We start from the raw sequence: 16,741 nt of genomic DNA on the forward strand, positions 1-16,741 counted from the left end.
TGTTTTAATGGCAGCATAAAATTCTATTGTATGGATACCATATAATTTATTTAACTATTCTCATGTAGGTAGAAATGGGGGAGAAGGAGGTTTCACTATTATAAATGATACCACAATGTTCATATTTGTATGAACTTAGATTCTGTCAATGATTTCTTGTGATCAAGACCAAGGAAGAAATTAATGAATCAACAGTATGAAAGTTTTAGACTCTTACTGCCAAATTTCTTTCCAAAAAGTTTTCTGCCAGTTTACACTCCCATCATAAGTATGAAAGAATGCACATTCATCTTCTTTTCCCAGCATTTGGTATTATGATTGGTGCCACTGATAGATTTTTGGTATGAGGATGACATGAGAAGAGTTGCATTTATAAAATCACATACTAGAGGCTGAACTGAGTGGGCCAGATTGGAACTGCTACTGTTGTCCTTGCTGTTCCTCCTTTGCTTCCGCATTCTCCTGTTTCCATTTTCCCATTCTTCATCTTTGTTCTTTCTTGGAGAGTGTGTGCTAAGTGTTCGCTGCACACAAAGCACTGCACAAGGCTTGTTACCAAGAGCAGTGCTGAAAGGCCTAGCTCTGTGGTTGCAACAAGCTTGAGCCCAGCCCAGAAACCCTCTCTTTTTTTTTTTTTTTTTTTTTTGCTGAGAAAGATTCGCCCTGAGCTAACATCTGTTGCCAATCTTCCTCTTTTTGCTTGAGGAAGATTCTCTCTGAGCTAACATCTGTGCCAGTCTTCCTCTATTTTGTATGTGGGTTGCCACCACAGTGTGGCTGATGAGTGGTGTAGGTCTGCATCCGGGATCCGAACCCACAAACCCAGGCTGCCGAAGCGGAGCGTACAAACTTAACTACTAGGCTGTGGGGCCAGCCCCACAGAAACCCTCTTTTTTATAGTTCTGTCAAAAAAGAGTCTCTGAACAGTAATTCTCCTTAGGGAGAAATATTTTTTATATTTCCCAATGAAATTGCCAAGTGGGTTTATTGCTAAATTAATTTCTTTCTGCATCCTGTGACTATCCAACCCTACAATGATCATCTCTGTCCCTTGAATGTCCTTCCTCCTTCTTCTTAACCCAGCAAATTACCTTGGCATTCATCCTTCAAGACCTTCTTTAAATGTCTATGACACCTTCCTTCCATACCTTGCCTAGTTGGAATCAGTTACTCAAGCTTTCTTGTTCTTGTTATTCATTTTCTGTACCTAACTCTGTTTCTCCCTCTTGGCCAAGAATTCTTCAAGAGTAGAACATTTTGTATCCCTAGTTTTTTGTTTTTTGTTTTTTTTTTTTAATTTTTTGTTTATTGCAGTAACATTGGTTTATAACATTGTAAAAATTTCAGGTGTACATCATTGTACTTCTATTTCTGCATGGACTACATCATGTTCACCACCAAAATACTAATTACAACCCGTACCGAATTATCCCTTTCACCCCCTCCTCCCTCCCCCCTTCCGCTCTGTTAACCACCAATCCAATCTCTGTCCCTATGTGTTTGTTTATTGTTGTTATTATCTACTACTTAATGAAGGAAATCATACGGTATTTGACCTTCTCCCTCTGACTTATTTCACTTTGCATTATACCCTCAATGTCCATCCATGTTGTCACAAATGCCTGGATTTCATCGTTTCTTATGGCTGAGTAGTATTCCATTGTGTGTATATACCACATCTTCTTTATCCATTCGTCCCTTGATGGGCACTTAGGTTGCTTCCAAGTCTTGGCTATTGTGAATAACGCTGCAATGAACACAGGGGTGCATGTACCTTTGCAAATTGGTGTTTTCAAGTTCTTTTGTATCCCTAGTTTTTAACACAGTGTCTGGCACTTGGTTGCTTACTAAGTATAATTGTTGAATGAATGAACGAGTGAATGAATGAATTCCTGTTTTACTAAGGTACATAGACATTCCATCTTAAATACTAATGAGTTGAATAGTGTAAAGACAATATGGAGCTAACATGAATTGCCAAAACCAAACTCTAAATCATTGGTACCTAAGGTAAAACAGACACCTGGTATACCAGATGTCCTGATCCTGGATTCTAAGTTCTGAACAGTGATTGTTCTGTGTGCCTGGACATTAACTTACACTCTGTTCTGTTTCATTTTAACTCCAAATTTAATTTGTGCATAAGTATCTCTGTGCTAGAGCAAGTAAAAGGATTTAATGCCAGAATTTCCCAAAGTACATTCCAAAGAAAACTACCGTGGATTGTTTATAGGTATCACACAAAAGAAGAGTCTCATGGTCCAATAAATTTGGGAAACAAAGTTAAATAGGTTTCTTTACCTCAGGACTTTCTGGAAGGCATTCTGGGAAGTTGAAAAAAAAATCAGTTAGGCAATGGTAGAGAAAGAGAAGAGCAGTCAAGTCTTCCCGCAGTAGTAGACAGGAGTCATCCTAGCCTCTTTATGCTAGGGAAGATTCAGAATACAAATTCAAAGCAGAATGGTAAAAAGTATACCAAGATCCTAACCTCTTCCCCTACATTTATCTCCTCAGTCCCACATTTGTGTAAATCCCTGCCCCCCACCCACCCACCATGCTGTTGAGATCAGCCTTCATTACTTCTCTTCTAGAGCCAGGAAGCAAGGTAATGTGTGGGAAGTGATAGCTGCAAGGTAATGTGTGGGAAGTGATAACAACTTTAAAGTTAAAGCCATTCAACAGGAAAATCTGTTAAGAGACCAAGACATTGTAAGAGCTGAAACATTGAGTCTATTAAGTCCCTTGCTTCTCAGAACATTTTGTTACCAGGGAATGTTTCAAGGAGGGAAAACATTGAACTATCACAGCACTGTCAGATACCAAAGTCTAGTACAAAGAGCACCATTTTACAAGACATCTGTCTCTCTGCCACTAGAGAAACTTCTAAAAAGTTCTGCTTCTCTTTTCTCCTCCTTTCTCCTACTCCAATGTAACTCCCCCATCCTCCTCACCCCTAGAAACACTCTATACATTTCTCTCCTCCCTTCTTCTCCTCCTCCTTCCCCTCCCTGCCCTCGGTCTTTCCCCCTCCTGCTCCTTATCCTCCTCCTCCTTCTCCTTTTCTCTCTCTCTCTCTCATTCGTAACCTGCGTTGATATCACAGTTAAAGTGGCACAGTAAGCCAAGACTACCCAATGGTGATTCAACACTCTTTGGTAAGAAGGGAACTAATTAAGTGACTAGAGGTTTAGACATTTGTTGTTTATTGGATCTAAACTCCTTAAGAGAGCATGGAGCATTCTCCTAAACAAACATTGCCCTTCTGTGGCTTCTTGTTCCAAGTCTAAATAAGATGGAGAGTTTAAGGAGACAATATCTATTCACAGATGTGAAAAAAGGAGTACCAGAGAAGGAGATTGGGAGTGTCGACAGATGTAGAGGGGGAAAGCTATGGGCCTGTCACAGAAAGACTAATGCAATTTGTGTATCTGGGCAGCTGATGTCCATCAGTGATCATCAGTAGGTTAGACTGTAGCAATGTTGGTGCATTTGTGGTCAGCCCAACGGTTTGTTTAGCTATCTTCATTAGAAATACATCCACCAAGAGAATGTTTTTTAAACAATAGTTAGTCTTCTAAACAGAAAAGTAAAGACAAACCCAAATATCTCCTTGCAAATCTTAACAAGCACTATTACACTATACCAGGAGGCACCTTAGAAGACAGAAGCTATCTGTTAAATAAACAAAAGCATTAACATAGACACAATTTTCTAGTCTAATTTTCATAGACACATTCTATTAATAGGATGTTAGTGATTAAACACAACCTATGAGAAAAGTGCCTTTGCCTTGATAGGCAAAGGAATGAATGGAAGTTTTCTTTAAATCTGCTTTTTAATTTTGCTACTGTTTTAAATAAATAAAAATTGTGTTGTAAAAGTGAGTCTTGGGGGGCTGGCCCAGTGGCGTAGTGGTTAAGTTCATGCGCTCCGCTTCAGCGGCCCAGGGTTCACAGGTTCGGATCCCAGGCGTGGACCTACGCGTTGCTTATCAAGCCATGCTGTGGCAGGCGTCCCACATATAAAGCAGAGGAAGATGGGCATAATGTTAGCCCAGGGCCAATCTTCCTCACCAAAAAGAGGAGGATTGGCAATAGATGTTAGCTCAGGACTAATCTTCCTCAATAACAACAAAAAAAGTGAGTCTTGGGCCCAACATCAAACCTTAATCCTGCCATTGCTTTCACAAGAAATTGGGCCAGCACAATCCAAGCCTCAGGAACTCAAAAAAAAGGACGTCTTCTAGATGCTGACTCAGAAGCAACTGCCACTGTGGGAGGCCATCCATCCTATGTGACTCTGAGCCTGAGACTCATATTTTCTGCTCCTCTTCTTCTACTGTGGACCCAGAATAATCTGGTGTAGGTGAAATATTCTTTTCCTTGGCTCGGATTAGGCACCTGGTGTCCTGAAAGAGGTCACTGATTTCCCCAAGGATGTCCAAGGAGCTTGGCTCGCCACTGGCTTACCACATGCCAAATTTGAGGTTAATTAACTATCAGTCATCATCAGTGGGGCCAAGATGTTATTCAGACATTCAGAGAAGAGGAACTTGATCCAGCTATGAATAACGACCTTCATCAACATTCCTTCCTCTGCTAATCCCAAACCAATGTGTCTTTAGCTGCGCTGGGGAGTTGAAAATTATTTCAGAAATTTTTGGTCCATCATTTATGTTATTCTTCATTTGAAGAAGTTTCTTGATATGCCAACCTATTCATTGGATGCATTTTAATCATATGAATCAAAAACTTTTTTCATTAGAACTGGGTTTCTGTTCATGAAAAGGTACATTTATTGACCTTTGGGGAAATTCCCTATTCAGAATGAGCATGAAAATGCTGTTTGATGGGAGATGAAAGGAGATTAACAGATCTAGGTTGGCTATCTAAGGACCAGACCTTCTGGCCAGAACCAGCCTGAGGAACGGAGAGATGTGTATGCACTGGTTTTGCTTGTCTCACTCTGCAGACCTCAGTGACCAGCTCCTTGAAGTGGTGGGGCTCGAGGGAGCCATGGAGATGGGGCAGATCTACACTGGCCTGAAGAGTGCAGGCAAGAGGCTGGCCCAGTGCTCTTCTGTCACTATCAGGTATGCTTCTCATTATCCAGCAGCCTCCGACTCTCCTCATCTCCCTTAATATTCTTAGAGACAACAGCTAGGAAGCCATCTTTGGATTTCAGTGCAGGAAGAGTAGGGGACAGAAACTTGATACTGTTTATAAAGAATGTCTTTGGAGACCATTTCCCAAATTGGATATACTGCAGCCATCCAGCACCTCAACTAGAGGGTCCACCACAACCAGTTTACAGTTCTCTTAGAATGAATTGGTGAAATTCTCTAAACAAGAGTTTAAGATTATGAGGTTCAGAGGATCAGAGATCCAACTCTTTGCCTTTTTTAGCTCTACAAATTAGAATGTTAAATATATGCCAAAGGATACACTCTGACAAAAACCAGGTTCTCTGCTCTGTTCTGCTCTTTCTTGAATAGTGGCCTTAGAAATACTATTTCCTATATGCATTTGTAGAGCTAAACCATCAACATCAGCAAATCTATCCTAATTGACTAAGAAGTTGATGATTTTTCAGAGTATGGACCACACATGTCAGCCACTACAGGCTCCTGGGAGAGATGAAGTCTAATGGAGGGATCCTCTGATTTCTTCTCCACCCGATTATTTCAGAAGTCTTTATTCCTTTCCTTTTCCATTCAATTTTTGCAGATCAAATCTATTAATGTGCCTTAGGGATCTCCTAGAGGAGACCACAGCATGCAGTTATTTGACCACAGAACATTTTCTCCCAGAACCTCTTGGGCAAGTGTCCTTAGAGCACATTTAGGGAAACTCTGCTCTTGGCACTACACTGCATCCCTCAGAAAGGTCCCCAGAGCTGGTTCCCTGTGGCCTCTTCACTGAAGGTCTAGCCCACCAACCCCTTTTCTTCATCCTCTCTCTGTGTCTTCTCTGTCTTTTCTATTATTCCCCAAAGCTTTGCTCCTCTTTCTTTCTGGGCTGTTGTACTGGGGCTCCTGTTTTCCAGATTAATCTCTGTACTTCCTTCGCTGTCCATTCTCCATGACTCTAACACTGAGTAGACCCCGTCTGTTAGCACATCTAAGCCATAACTTATGTAGACCACAGAGAAGATAACATCTTGATCCCAGAGGAATCAAAAAAGCCATGTATAAGAAGGAGGACTTTTTCTTCATATTCAGTAGACCTATTTCCAGATAGAAACAGAGGGAGTGAGCCAGGAGCCCCATTCTCCTGGGCATTTCCCAGATACTCTCCTCAGCCCCAAGAACCATAATGCCACTCTCTCCTCTCAGTATTTGTTTTATTATTAAGTTTATTGTTTTTCATTATTAAGTATCCTCAGGGTCAGTCAGAGAATCATCTACATCAAAACACAGCTTGCTTTTTTTATAATTTCAAAAACAGGGCAGACGCCAAACCCAGGTGAGGGCTTCCTGGCCAGTGGGTGGCAACTGTTCCCTGCTCGCCCAGACCAGAGGCCTCCAGAGGACCTGCCTTTTCTCCTAAAGACAATGTATTATGAATTCACAACTATTCTATGGAAGGAAGTCAGAAGACCTTATCTCTCTCCTTTTAAGAATCCATATGCCAGAGAAGCCTTGTCCCAAGCAAGAAAGCAACACTTTCTCTTGTCCTCTCCTCCTACTCATAGGGACAATATTCCCAATGACCCCATTTCCCAGCTAAGCAAGGTCCACAGTCCATTCAACCACAGAGTGTACTGTTGTTCAAGAGATAAAAGAGGGGCTGGTCAGGATGGGGGCAAGGCAAGACACACTCAGACCTGAGCTGTACCTTGTATAGGTTGGAGACATTACCTCATTGACATGATGCAACCTCTCACTCAACATAGAAACCAGGCCTTTTCCCATTTCATAATCCTTCCCATTTCACAGTAGAGTTTTTGGCATGATCTGCAGGCCCTCTGGCTGATTGTTTGACTGAGGGTCTGCTCAGTGGTGCCATACTTGTTGGCCACTGTTTTCTAGATTTCTGTGGACTTCACTGCTCACCCAGGGCAGTGTTTCTCAAAGTAGGATCTGAGGTCCAAAGCAACAGAATTACCCATAGTGCTTATTAAAATGCAGACCCCTGGCCGTGGCCCCAGACATGCCGAGTCAGAATCTCTGAGGTGGGCTCAGAAATCTGTTTTTAACAAGCCCCCTAGGAGAGTCTTAGAGAACCAGTCCTAGACGGGCAGATAGGTCTTCCCATTTCTGTTTCCCTGGTGGGGACAACTCTGATTCTCTGACTCCGAGAAACTAACTGTGTTGTCTCGGTTCTCGGGGTTCCAGGACGAACAAGCTGCTGCCGATGCAAGTGGATGGAGAGCCCTGGATGCAGCCACCTTGCACGGTAAGTTTTGCCAGTCTTTGAGCTGAGGGTGAGAAGTTTTATTTTTGGCCCTTTTTGGGCACTGACAATATGAAATCACTGAATCTCAAAGCTGCAGGGGCTTTGGGAGATCATCTAGTGCAGCCTCTCTTCCACTTCATTCATCCATCCATTGATTTACCTGCTAAGCTTTTATGGAATTCCTGCCATGTGCCAGGCACTGGGAGGCACCAGTTCCAAAACGAAATGAGACATAGACTCATCTTCAAAGAGCTCACAGTTCTAGTTGGAGAATTCTGAGACTCTATCTACAGTATCTTTGAGGGTTTCAGGGCTCTCAAGTGGCAGGGAACTTACCACCCCAAAAGGAAGACTGTTGTGCTGATGGACAAGTCTATTTGTTAGAAAGTGTTTCCTTATGTAGAAGCCAAATCTGCACACTTACCCTAGAGCTTCCACCCAGTGGCTGTGACCACTGGAGCTCCTGGGGGAGAATTCCTACAGTGCACAGACACACTTCACCACAGATGCACCCACAGCCCCGGGGACCTACCTGAAAACTCCACTGAAAAGGTAACCACACAAGTTCTCTATTTTGTTTATGGCATTATCACCCAGCACCAGCACGGCGCCTAGTTTGTAGCAGTTGCATAGTAATATTTGTTGAACAATGAGTAAAGGACAGAACAAATGAACAAACAAAACTAAAGGGAACATCCCCATTCCCTGACTCACCATACTTATGTGAGCTCTCCATTTGGCACTACTCCAAGAGTCAGGTATCCTTTCTTCTTAGTCCCTTCTCAGTTAGAAACCCAGTTAAAAACTCTGTGGTGAAGAGACACACTGTCCTGGTGTTCAGGCCCCAGGGTGTTCACTGGGTTGTTACATTAGCAACACCCTCAATACCATCGTGAATGTGCAAATCTCAAAAGACAAAAGTAGTGTTTCTAAGCTTCCTCACTCTGGTGGAGTATTCAGATATCTCAATCACTGGCTATTTCGTGCCCTTCAGAACATCGGGTTTTCTTCTACCAGGTAAAGGGTTTTCATGAAATTTCTACCAGGTGTAAATTCTAGGTATATTTCTATGACTCTTTGTTCCCTGTAATTTCTACAAATTATAAAACATGTAACTTCTACAAATTACAAAACTTATGCAAATTATAAAATTATAATAAAAGTTATAAAATTATAAAACATCTACAAATTATAAATCAAATTATAGAGACAGTAACTCTAGAGATGGCGTCTTCTATAAAGGTTATCAAAAGTAGAAATTTTTCTGCAAAGTCTTACCTCAATCTTCTGGCTTCTACAAAGACTAAGAAAAAGATGAAAACACACTATAGCAAAAACTAATAATACCTTACCACCTTGTTAGAATCAGGAAAGATGGAGGAAATTTCTACTGTTTATAATTTTGATGGAGCTGAATTGAGAAAAAGCTATCCAAGCTCCTCCTGTCTCCTAAAAAAAAGGTCGGAAGAAATCAAACCCTCTCCCACCTGGTTCAGTAATATCTGAAAACCAGATTGCCATTCCTCTAAATCCAAGCACTGGTTTTTGAAATAGCCAAATACTCCTCTTATCCCCACCCCTACCCTCTCTCTACACCACCCTTCAGAGATTACAACTCATTATGACAAAATTTGTGACCCAATGACTTGATGGTGTATAGTCCATGGAAACCATACGTAAAGGTGTATTAGTCTGCTTGGGCTGCCATAACAAAATAACACAGACTGGGTGGCTTAAACAACAGAAATTTATTTTCTCACAGTTCTGGAGGCTGGAAATCCAAGACTAAGGTGCTGGCAGGGTTGCTTTCTGGTGAGGCCTTTCTTCCTTACTTGTAGACAGCCATCTTCACACTGTGTCTTCACGTGGCTTTTTCTCTGTGCATGAGCAGTCCTGATGTCTCTTCTTCTTCTTCTTATAAGGACATCACTCCAGTTGGATTAGGGCTCTATTTAACCTTAATTGCATCCTTAAAGGCCCTGTCTCCAAAGGCAATCACATTGGGGGTTGGGGCTTCAACATATGAATTTGGGGGAGACACAATTCAGTCCATAACAGAAAGTAAGAGAAAGTCATTCTTTAAACTTGCAAGAGTTAAAACAAAAGTACCCTTGTTGAAACATTTTCCTGAGGCACACACCACCTAAGAAGTGATTCAGAATTAAAGGCATAATGACGGGACATCACAGCACAAAAGAACTTTTGGTAAAAATTGAAACCAGTTAAATTAGAATGAAGTAAAACAAAAACTGTTAAATAGAGTTGACTGAATACAAATGGTGAAAATCATTCTCTGAATGAGAAGATATATAATGTAAACATTAGTAACCTAGATCCCCAACCAAACGTTATGTTAACCAAGGCTGAAAGCACACGGGAGACATTGTTGAAGGAATAGTAAAAACATGCTAAATTTTTCATTGCCTTTCCTCACTTTGATAATTAAAAAGTATAAATCAGAAGAAAATTTTAGTAACTAGATAGCGACTAGTAAAACTAAAAACAAGGCACACACCTTTCAAATCTGGGAAAATTTAAAATTTGTTCAATATAGCACAAGACAGAAAGCAAATAAACATTTAAAAAAAGTTTGAAGCAACATGAAAGAGGTTAAGACTAAATATATGGACAATAATGACAAAAAATGTAAATGTGTTAAAGTCCCCTATAAAGGAGCAGTACTCTCATATTGGGTTAAAAATTAAAATCCAGGGTTATACTTCTTATAAGAGATATACCTAAAACAAAGGTGTATATATAAACAGGTGTATAAAAAGTGTATATGTAAACATGTATAAAACAAAAGAATATATATATCTTTTAATTTTATTCTTCATCAAGCATAGAGAAATTAAAAGTAAGAAATGATATTGTTAACTATGTTAATTGTAGGCAAACTAACCTTCCAACATGCCAAAGCATAAAGTAGAATAAAGAAGGTCATTTTTTATTTGATAAAAAGCACACTCAATTATGAGATACTAAAATTTTAGTACCTAATAACAGAATCAAAATATGTACTGTGAGAAACAGTATCAATATATATTCTGAGAAAAAAATAGATATATAAGAAGTTGGCAAAAAGATAGGTATTGGGGCCAGCTGGGTGGCACAGGTGGTTAAGAGCGCGCACTCCGCTGCAGTGGCCTGGGGTTCGCCAGTTCGGATCCCGGGCACACACTGACGCACCGCTTGTCGAGCCATGCTGTGGTGGCGTCCCATATAAAGTAGAGGAAGATGGGCATGGATGTTAGCCCAGGGCCAGTCTTCCTCAGCAAAAAGAGGAGGATTGGCAGATGTTAGCTCAGGGCCAATCTTCCTCACAAAAAAAAATATACATATATATATATATATATATATATATATATATATATGAGTATTGAGAGGCTTTAAAATATTTGTTTCTGCCTTTGAGGTCAAGAAGCAAAAAAATAAATATCATAAAACTTGGATGAAATAACTCTATAACCTATAAACAAATTAAATATCTCATTTTTTCAAGGATCCAGAATATTTACTAAAATAAATCATAAAAAGTTCACAAAGAAAAAACCTGTATAAAATCCAGAAGTAGAAATTATAAAGGTTATTTTATTTGACCACAAAGCAACAAAACCAGAAATTAATAATAAAAGAGTAAATGAATAAACAAACAAAATCCAATCACTCAGAGATTTTCAAATTTTCCTTAAGAACAGTAGATTCAAGAGATCAAAACCACCATTACTGACTATTTAAAAAATAAAACTTGGAAGACTTTCATTCAAAACTTACATAATATAACCTAAACTATATTTGGAAGTAAATTCAAAGTGTCATATATTTCCAGCATTTAAAAAGGAAAAAATATAATGAATAATTCCAAAATTAGAAGAACAATAATAAAACAAACTTGGCAGAAGCAGAAGGAAGAAAATAATATAGATAAAAGTAGAAATTAAATAACTAAAAAACAGGAAAATCTAGAACTAGTTCTTTAAACGTGTCAAATGTTTGAAAACCTAATTTTTAGAAGATCTGTTTTTCTAACAGAGATCAGAGATATTAAAATGCAAAAATATATAATAAATGTAATAAATTATAAATATAAATGTGGTAATGGTTTTATTTAATTATAAGACATTATATAATATGATGTATAATATATGATCATCTTGATTCTGATAAACTTGAACATCTTATGAAAATCCTAGGTAACCATTAATGAAATGGAAAATGCTTTCAAACAATTATATCCAAAGTGATCTTAAAACAGATGGTCTTACTGATGAGTTCTTCCATACCATTAGGAAATAAATATTTATGTAAACTGTTCCATAGCATAAACAAAATAGAAAGCTACCCAATCCATTTCATGAAATTAAGACAGATACAAAAACCTAACAAAAATTATACTTAACAATAGAAAACTACAGACCAATCTCAAATATGAACGTGATACAAAAATTCTAATTGAAGAATTGATGGATAGAATTGAGCAATATATTAAAAGAATCATTCACTCCTCAAGAAGAGCATATTAAAAGAATGCAAAGAAGTCTTCTAATATTAGTTTACATAGAAAAATTACATGATAATATGAATAGATGACCCAAAAATATTCAATTATATTCAACAATTCTGATTAAAAAAAAAAATCTTAGGAAACTAAGACCAGAAAAATACTTCCTCAAAATAATAAAAAAATATCTCTCTTAAACCAATAACTAATATTTTACTTAATAGTAAAACACTACAGGAATTCTCATTAAAATCATGGACATGTATGCTAACATTGTTTGGAAGTTCTGTCCAGTGCAATATCCATGAAGCAGAAAAGAAATATAACTATTTGGAAAAGAGTCAAAACTGTCATTTTTTGCAGATAATGTGATTCTGTATATAGAAAGCTAATGTAACCAACTGAAAACCTCATAGACTAAATTATTTCTGTAAAGCCCTATAGAAAGATAAATAGACAAAAGTTAATAGCTTTGTATATACCAGCAATAACCAATCAGAAGAATATAATAGAAAAAGGTTGAGATATCATAATAGCAACAACCAAAAACAAAATCCTAAACTCAATTGTGAAAAATAGGTGATGTCTGTAAGACTTAACCAGTATAAAAAGAGATTTGAATTTGTTTCTAAATAGGGATCTCAAAAGAAATCCCAATGCAATTGTTTTTTTAACTTGACGAAACAATGCGATAGCTAAGGCATTTTATGAAAGAACTGTGAGGAAGGACTTCCCACAAGTTATTAAAATAGTTATAAAGCCACAATAAGTGGCACAATATTGGATAGATAAATCAATAGTACAGAAGACAGCCCTAAGAAACCCTAGTACACGTAAAAACTAATGAAGAAAGAAAGAAAGATCATAAACTAATTTGAAAAGAATGGACTGTTTAACATATGGTATCCAAGGAATTGCCTGTTTGGGAAAATCTCATTATGTACCAACCTCTCACCTCAAACCATACTCCAAAAACAAAAACAAAAAAACTCCAATTCAATGAAATAATTGTGACTAGTAGGAGGAAAAATAAATGAGTATAATCACACTGTGAGCATGGATTCTAAGGAAAAAGTGATATATTTGACTAGTAACAAATTTAAAATGCTACACATCAAGAATCACTATAGATATTTAAAAGGCTAAGGACAAGATGTCTGCAATAGCAATCACAAAGAACAGGTTAATTCCCATAACGTATAAAGAGCTCTTAGAAACCAGCAGGAGAAAATAGTAACAGTGCAGTAGTACACAGACAATTCAAGGAAGAAATGCCATGGGCTTAATAAAGCTGTGAAATACTATTTAGTATCACAAGTTAAGAAACAAGGGGAGGAAAGAATTTCATATTAAAATAGTGAGAAGGCCATGCCACATTTCACTTATCAAATTAGTACAATTTGTTTCTCTTTTTAAGATAATATTCATTGCTGTCAAGGGTGTAGTGAGGTAAGAGTATAAACTAGTACAGCCATTCTGGAAAGCATTTGGAGCCACATATTAAGAAGAACCTTACAAATATTAATATACATTGATCCAGTTCATTTACTTTGATCCTTAAAATTTTGTTCATTATACTTCTAAAAAATTAATTTTAAGTAAAATATAGATTATCAGAAATACAGACAGAGACTGATGTATAAGAATGTCAATTTCCATATTATCAATAGTAGCAAAAAAGTGAGCGGAAAAGCCCGACATTTAGGGAAAAGGTTAAATAAACTATGTGATATTTATCAAATGGAATAATTTTCAGCTATTGAAAATCATATTTAATGACATCAGAAATACTTATAAAATAATGTTAAGTGAAAATAGCAGATTAAGATGCTGAGTTCAATTTTATTAAAAATATATAAGCATAGAAACAAACTGAAAAGATATATACCAAACAGTTAATAGCAGTTACCTCTAGGTGATTTTTAAATTTTTCAATATTTTCTAAATTCTCTAAAATGAGCATATATTTGTTTAGAATTATAAATATATGTATATAAAATATATATTATTAAGAAAACTTGCCTTGTGCTTGCAGCACTGTAAGATGCCCTCTCACACTTTACCACCGCAGTTAGGTGGCATAATTTGAGCCTTAAAATTAAGAATCTTCCTCTCCTAGAGTATGATAATAGTAGGCTCTCAACGTTGAAAGGGATTCTGGTTATCTACTCCAGTGATTCCCAAAGTTGAGTATGGATCCAAATAACCTGGAGAGCTTTTAAAACACAGATTATTGAGTTTCTGATTCAGTACATCTGGATGCCTGAGAATTTGCATTTCTGACAAGCTTCCAGGAGATGCTGATGCTGCTCGTCTAGAGACCACACTTGGAGAACCAATAATCTAGGCAAACTTCCTAATTTATCAATAAATCCCAGACTTCTCCTCTACCCCTAGCAAAACCCAATTGTCCAGCTACATTTGCAAGCCTCTGATGGCAGGAAACATTCTCATGAAGCAAGGCATCCTAAAACCTTGGAGAACCCAGAAATAGCTAAGACCTGAAAGATTGCACAAGCCCCATCCCTCTCCCCAGGCTCATTTTTTTTTTTAATTTTTTATTTATTTATTTTTTCCCCCAAAGCCCCAGTAGATAGTTGTATGTCATAGCTGCACATCCTTCTAGTTGCTGTATGTGGGACGCCGCCTCAGCACGGCTGAAGAAGCGGTGTGTCGGTGAGCGCCCGGGATCCGAACCCGAGCCGCCAGCAGCGGAGCGCGCGCACTTAACCGCTAAGCCACGGGGCCGGCCCTCCCCTAGGCTCATTTTAAGCAGGAGTATTTCCTTAACTTTTTAAGATATCACTGAGACTAGTTGGACCTTTCAGGTCTGTGCCGTTCTATTTATCTCCAGCTGAAATTAGGGCAGACTCGGCACTTCCTGAATGATTTGGGAAGGGTCCATACTTATGGTAATCGGCCATATTGCTGGGCAGAATCTGAATCATTTGCCCTGAGAGGGCAACTTTGAGGAAGGAGTCCCTCAGTTTATTGCTTCTCTTAAAGTATAAAAATGTGTTGGTTTGCGTGAACTGGCCCCCCAAAACAAAGTCAACCCCCAGCACTTAGTGAAATTTTACAATTTACTCCATTTTAAAGGAGAAATTATATGCTGCGGTACTTCTGTGAATTTTGAGCTACCACACACCAGTCTACTGTATCAATTCTCTTTGTAATAGAGCAGAGAATGAAGAACATGGGGCTGCTGTCCTTAGTGCTTGTCATAAGTTGTAAATGTTATGAAAGGTTTCTAAGAAAATCATAGAGACTTTAGTTAATTGCCTGACCTACCCAATTACCAGAGAAGTTTGGGTTCTAACTACAGAAATGTGGGATGCTCTCTTTCCATCAGGATTTGAAAAGGCAGGTTTAGCCACATCCAATTACTTACTAAAATGGAATTTTAACTATTTAACCCACTAGCCCTTCCTAATTTGGGGGTACGAGACTGACATCTCTTTGATTCAAAATGAGGATATGATCTCATACTTCTTGCCTTCAATGTATGTACATACAGTGAACTCTCAGTTATCTGTAGTACTAGAATCCACAAACCACATCAGAATCTCATGTTACCCGGGAGCTCCAAACTTCCACCCCATCAAGACCTATGTCAAAACTGCTGAAAAACCAAGTGGGAGGGATTTGAGTTTCACTTCCTCCTCTTTGCCCTGGAGGTGCTAACAAGCAAATAAATCGCTCAGCTATAGGGAGAAAAAGGAGAAGCAAGGGTCTTCTGTCGTCTAAAAAAATGGGCTCCATCAGCGGGAAATGTACTCAGCGCACCAGCTGCCACTCTCTGCCCCAAGCACAGCCATCTCCACTGCCAGGACGTTCTCTCTTTCTCCTTGGTTGTGCTAATCAGTCAGTACTTCCACAGCATGTGCTCTGAATGGGCTCTGCACTGGCTCAGGGAATACCAGGGTGACTAAGATGAAGTTCTTCCCCTCAGGGGGCTCATGTGCTCCAGTGAGAGAAGGCTTACCCCAAGGAAATGTGCCACAAATCACTGTCATTAGATAGTGCCAAGTTACATGCCACAGATAAGTGCTGTCAGAGTCCCCAGTCTATGCCTCACTTCCATGAGTTCCAGAATAAACATAATGCCCATAATAAGGCACATAACACAAAATGGTGCTTGATGGGTTCTTGGTTTGCTCCTCTGGTGACTACCACAAAACAGAAAGACTTACTCCCTTTCTAGATCTCCAGGCTGGTGGAAACCAAGAAAAGAGTCATTTTCAGCTTCCTCACCCAGGTTATGCTAATTTTCCACAATGTCTTTTGGTCCCATCTTTTCCATTCCATATCCTGGGGCCTTATAAATTTAAACCTAGTTTGCAGTTAGTACCCTCTTAACCCTGACTCCAGCTTGCCCTGACAACAGCTGTTGAATAATTTCCCTCAAACTCGTTTTTTCATCCTGTTAGTCTCTAGCTTAAAAAGTTATCATGGTTCCCCATTACCTCTCATTAAACCCAATCTCTCCCACCTCCCCTCTAAAGCCCTACACCAGCTGCCCCACCGATATCCCTGCCCTCATTTCTCATCCTTTGCCCCACACCCAACCAGTTCATATGTGGCCCTTCTACGCAGTGCTTTCTCTTTCTCATTTCACCAACACATTTCCTTCCATTCCTTTCAAATCTTAAAATTCTTCCTCAATTGCTTCGTTCAGACTCTTCTCATTCCTTACCTAACCTCTTTTTGACACCACTTGATTTATCCTCCATTAATTTAAACTTGTTGATGGGTCTCTATCTTTAAGAGTTCTGTTGTTCTCTGTGGTCACACTATCAGTTCCAAGAAGTTGGTAAAAACCATGAAAATGGGCTCATGGATT

General features: G+C 38.7%; 1 protein-coding gene across 1 annotated transcript in view; it reads left to right on the forward strand.

The window, feature by feature from the left end:
• The window catches only part of DGKG (diacylglycerol kinase gamma), a 156,441-nt gene that overhangs the window by 135,708 nt on the left and 3,992 nt on the right, over nt 1–16,741 (forward strand). Inside the window, exons 22-23 of the mRNA XM_087439893.1 lie at nt 4,972–5,092; nt 7,337–7,397. Of these exons, the coding sequence (XP_087296019.1) occupies nt 4,972–5,092; nt 7,337–7,397 (182 nt within the window). The remainder of the gene's footprint in view (nt 1–4,971; nt 5,093–7,336; nt 7,398–16,741) is intronic.

The sequence above is a fragment of the Ceratotherium simum genome, chromosome 15, assembly GCF_057802395.1.
Source record: "Ceratotherium simum simum isolate JZ-2026a chromosome 15, ASM5780239v1, whole genome shotgun sequence".
Classification (NCBI taxonomy): Eukaryota; Metazoa; Chordata; class Mammalia; order Perissodactyla; family Rhinocerotidae; genus Ceratotherium; species Ceratotherium simum.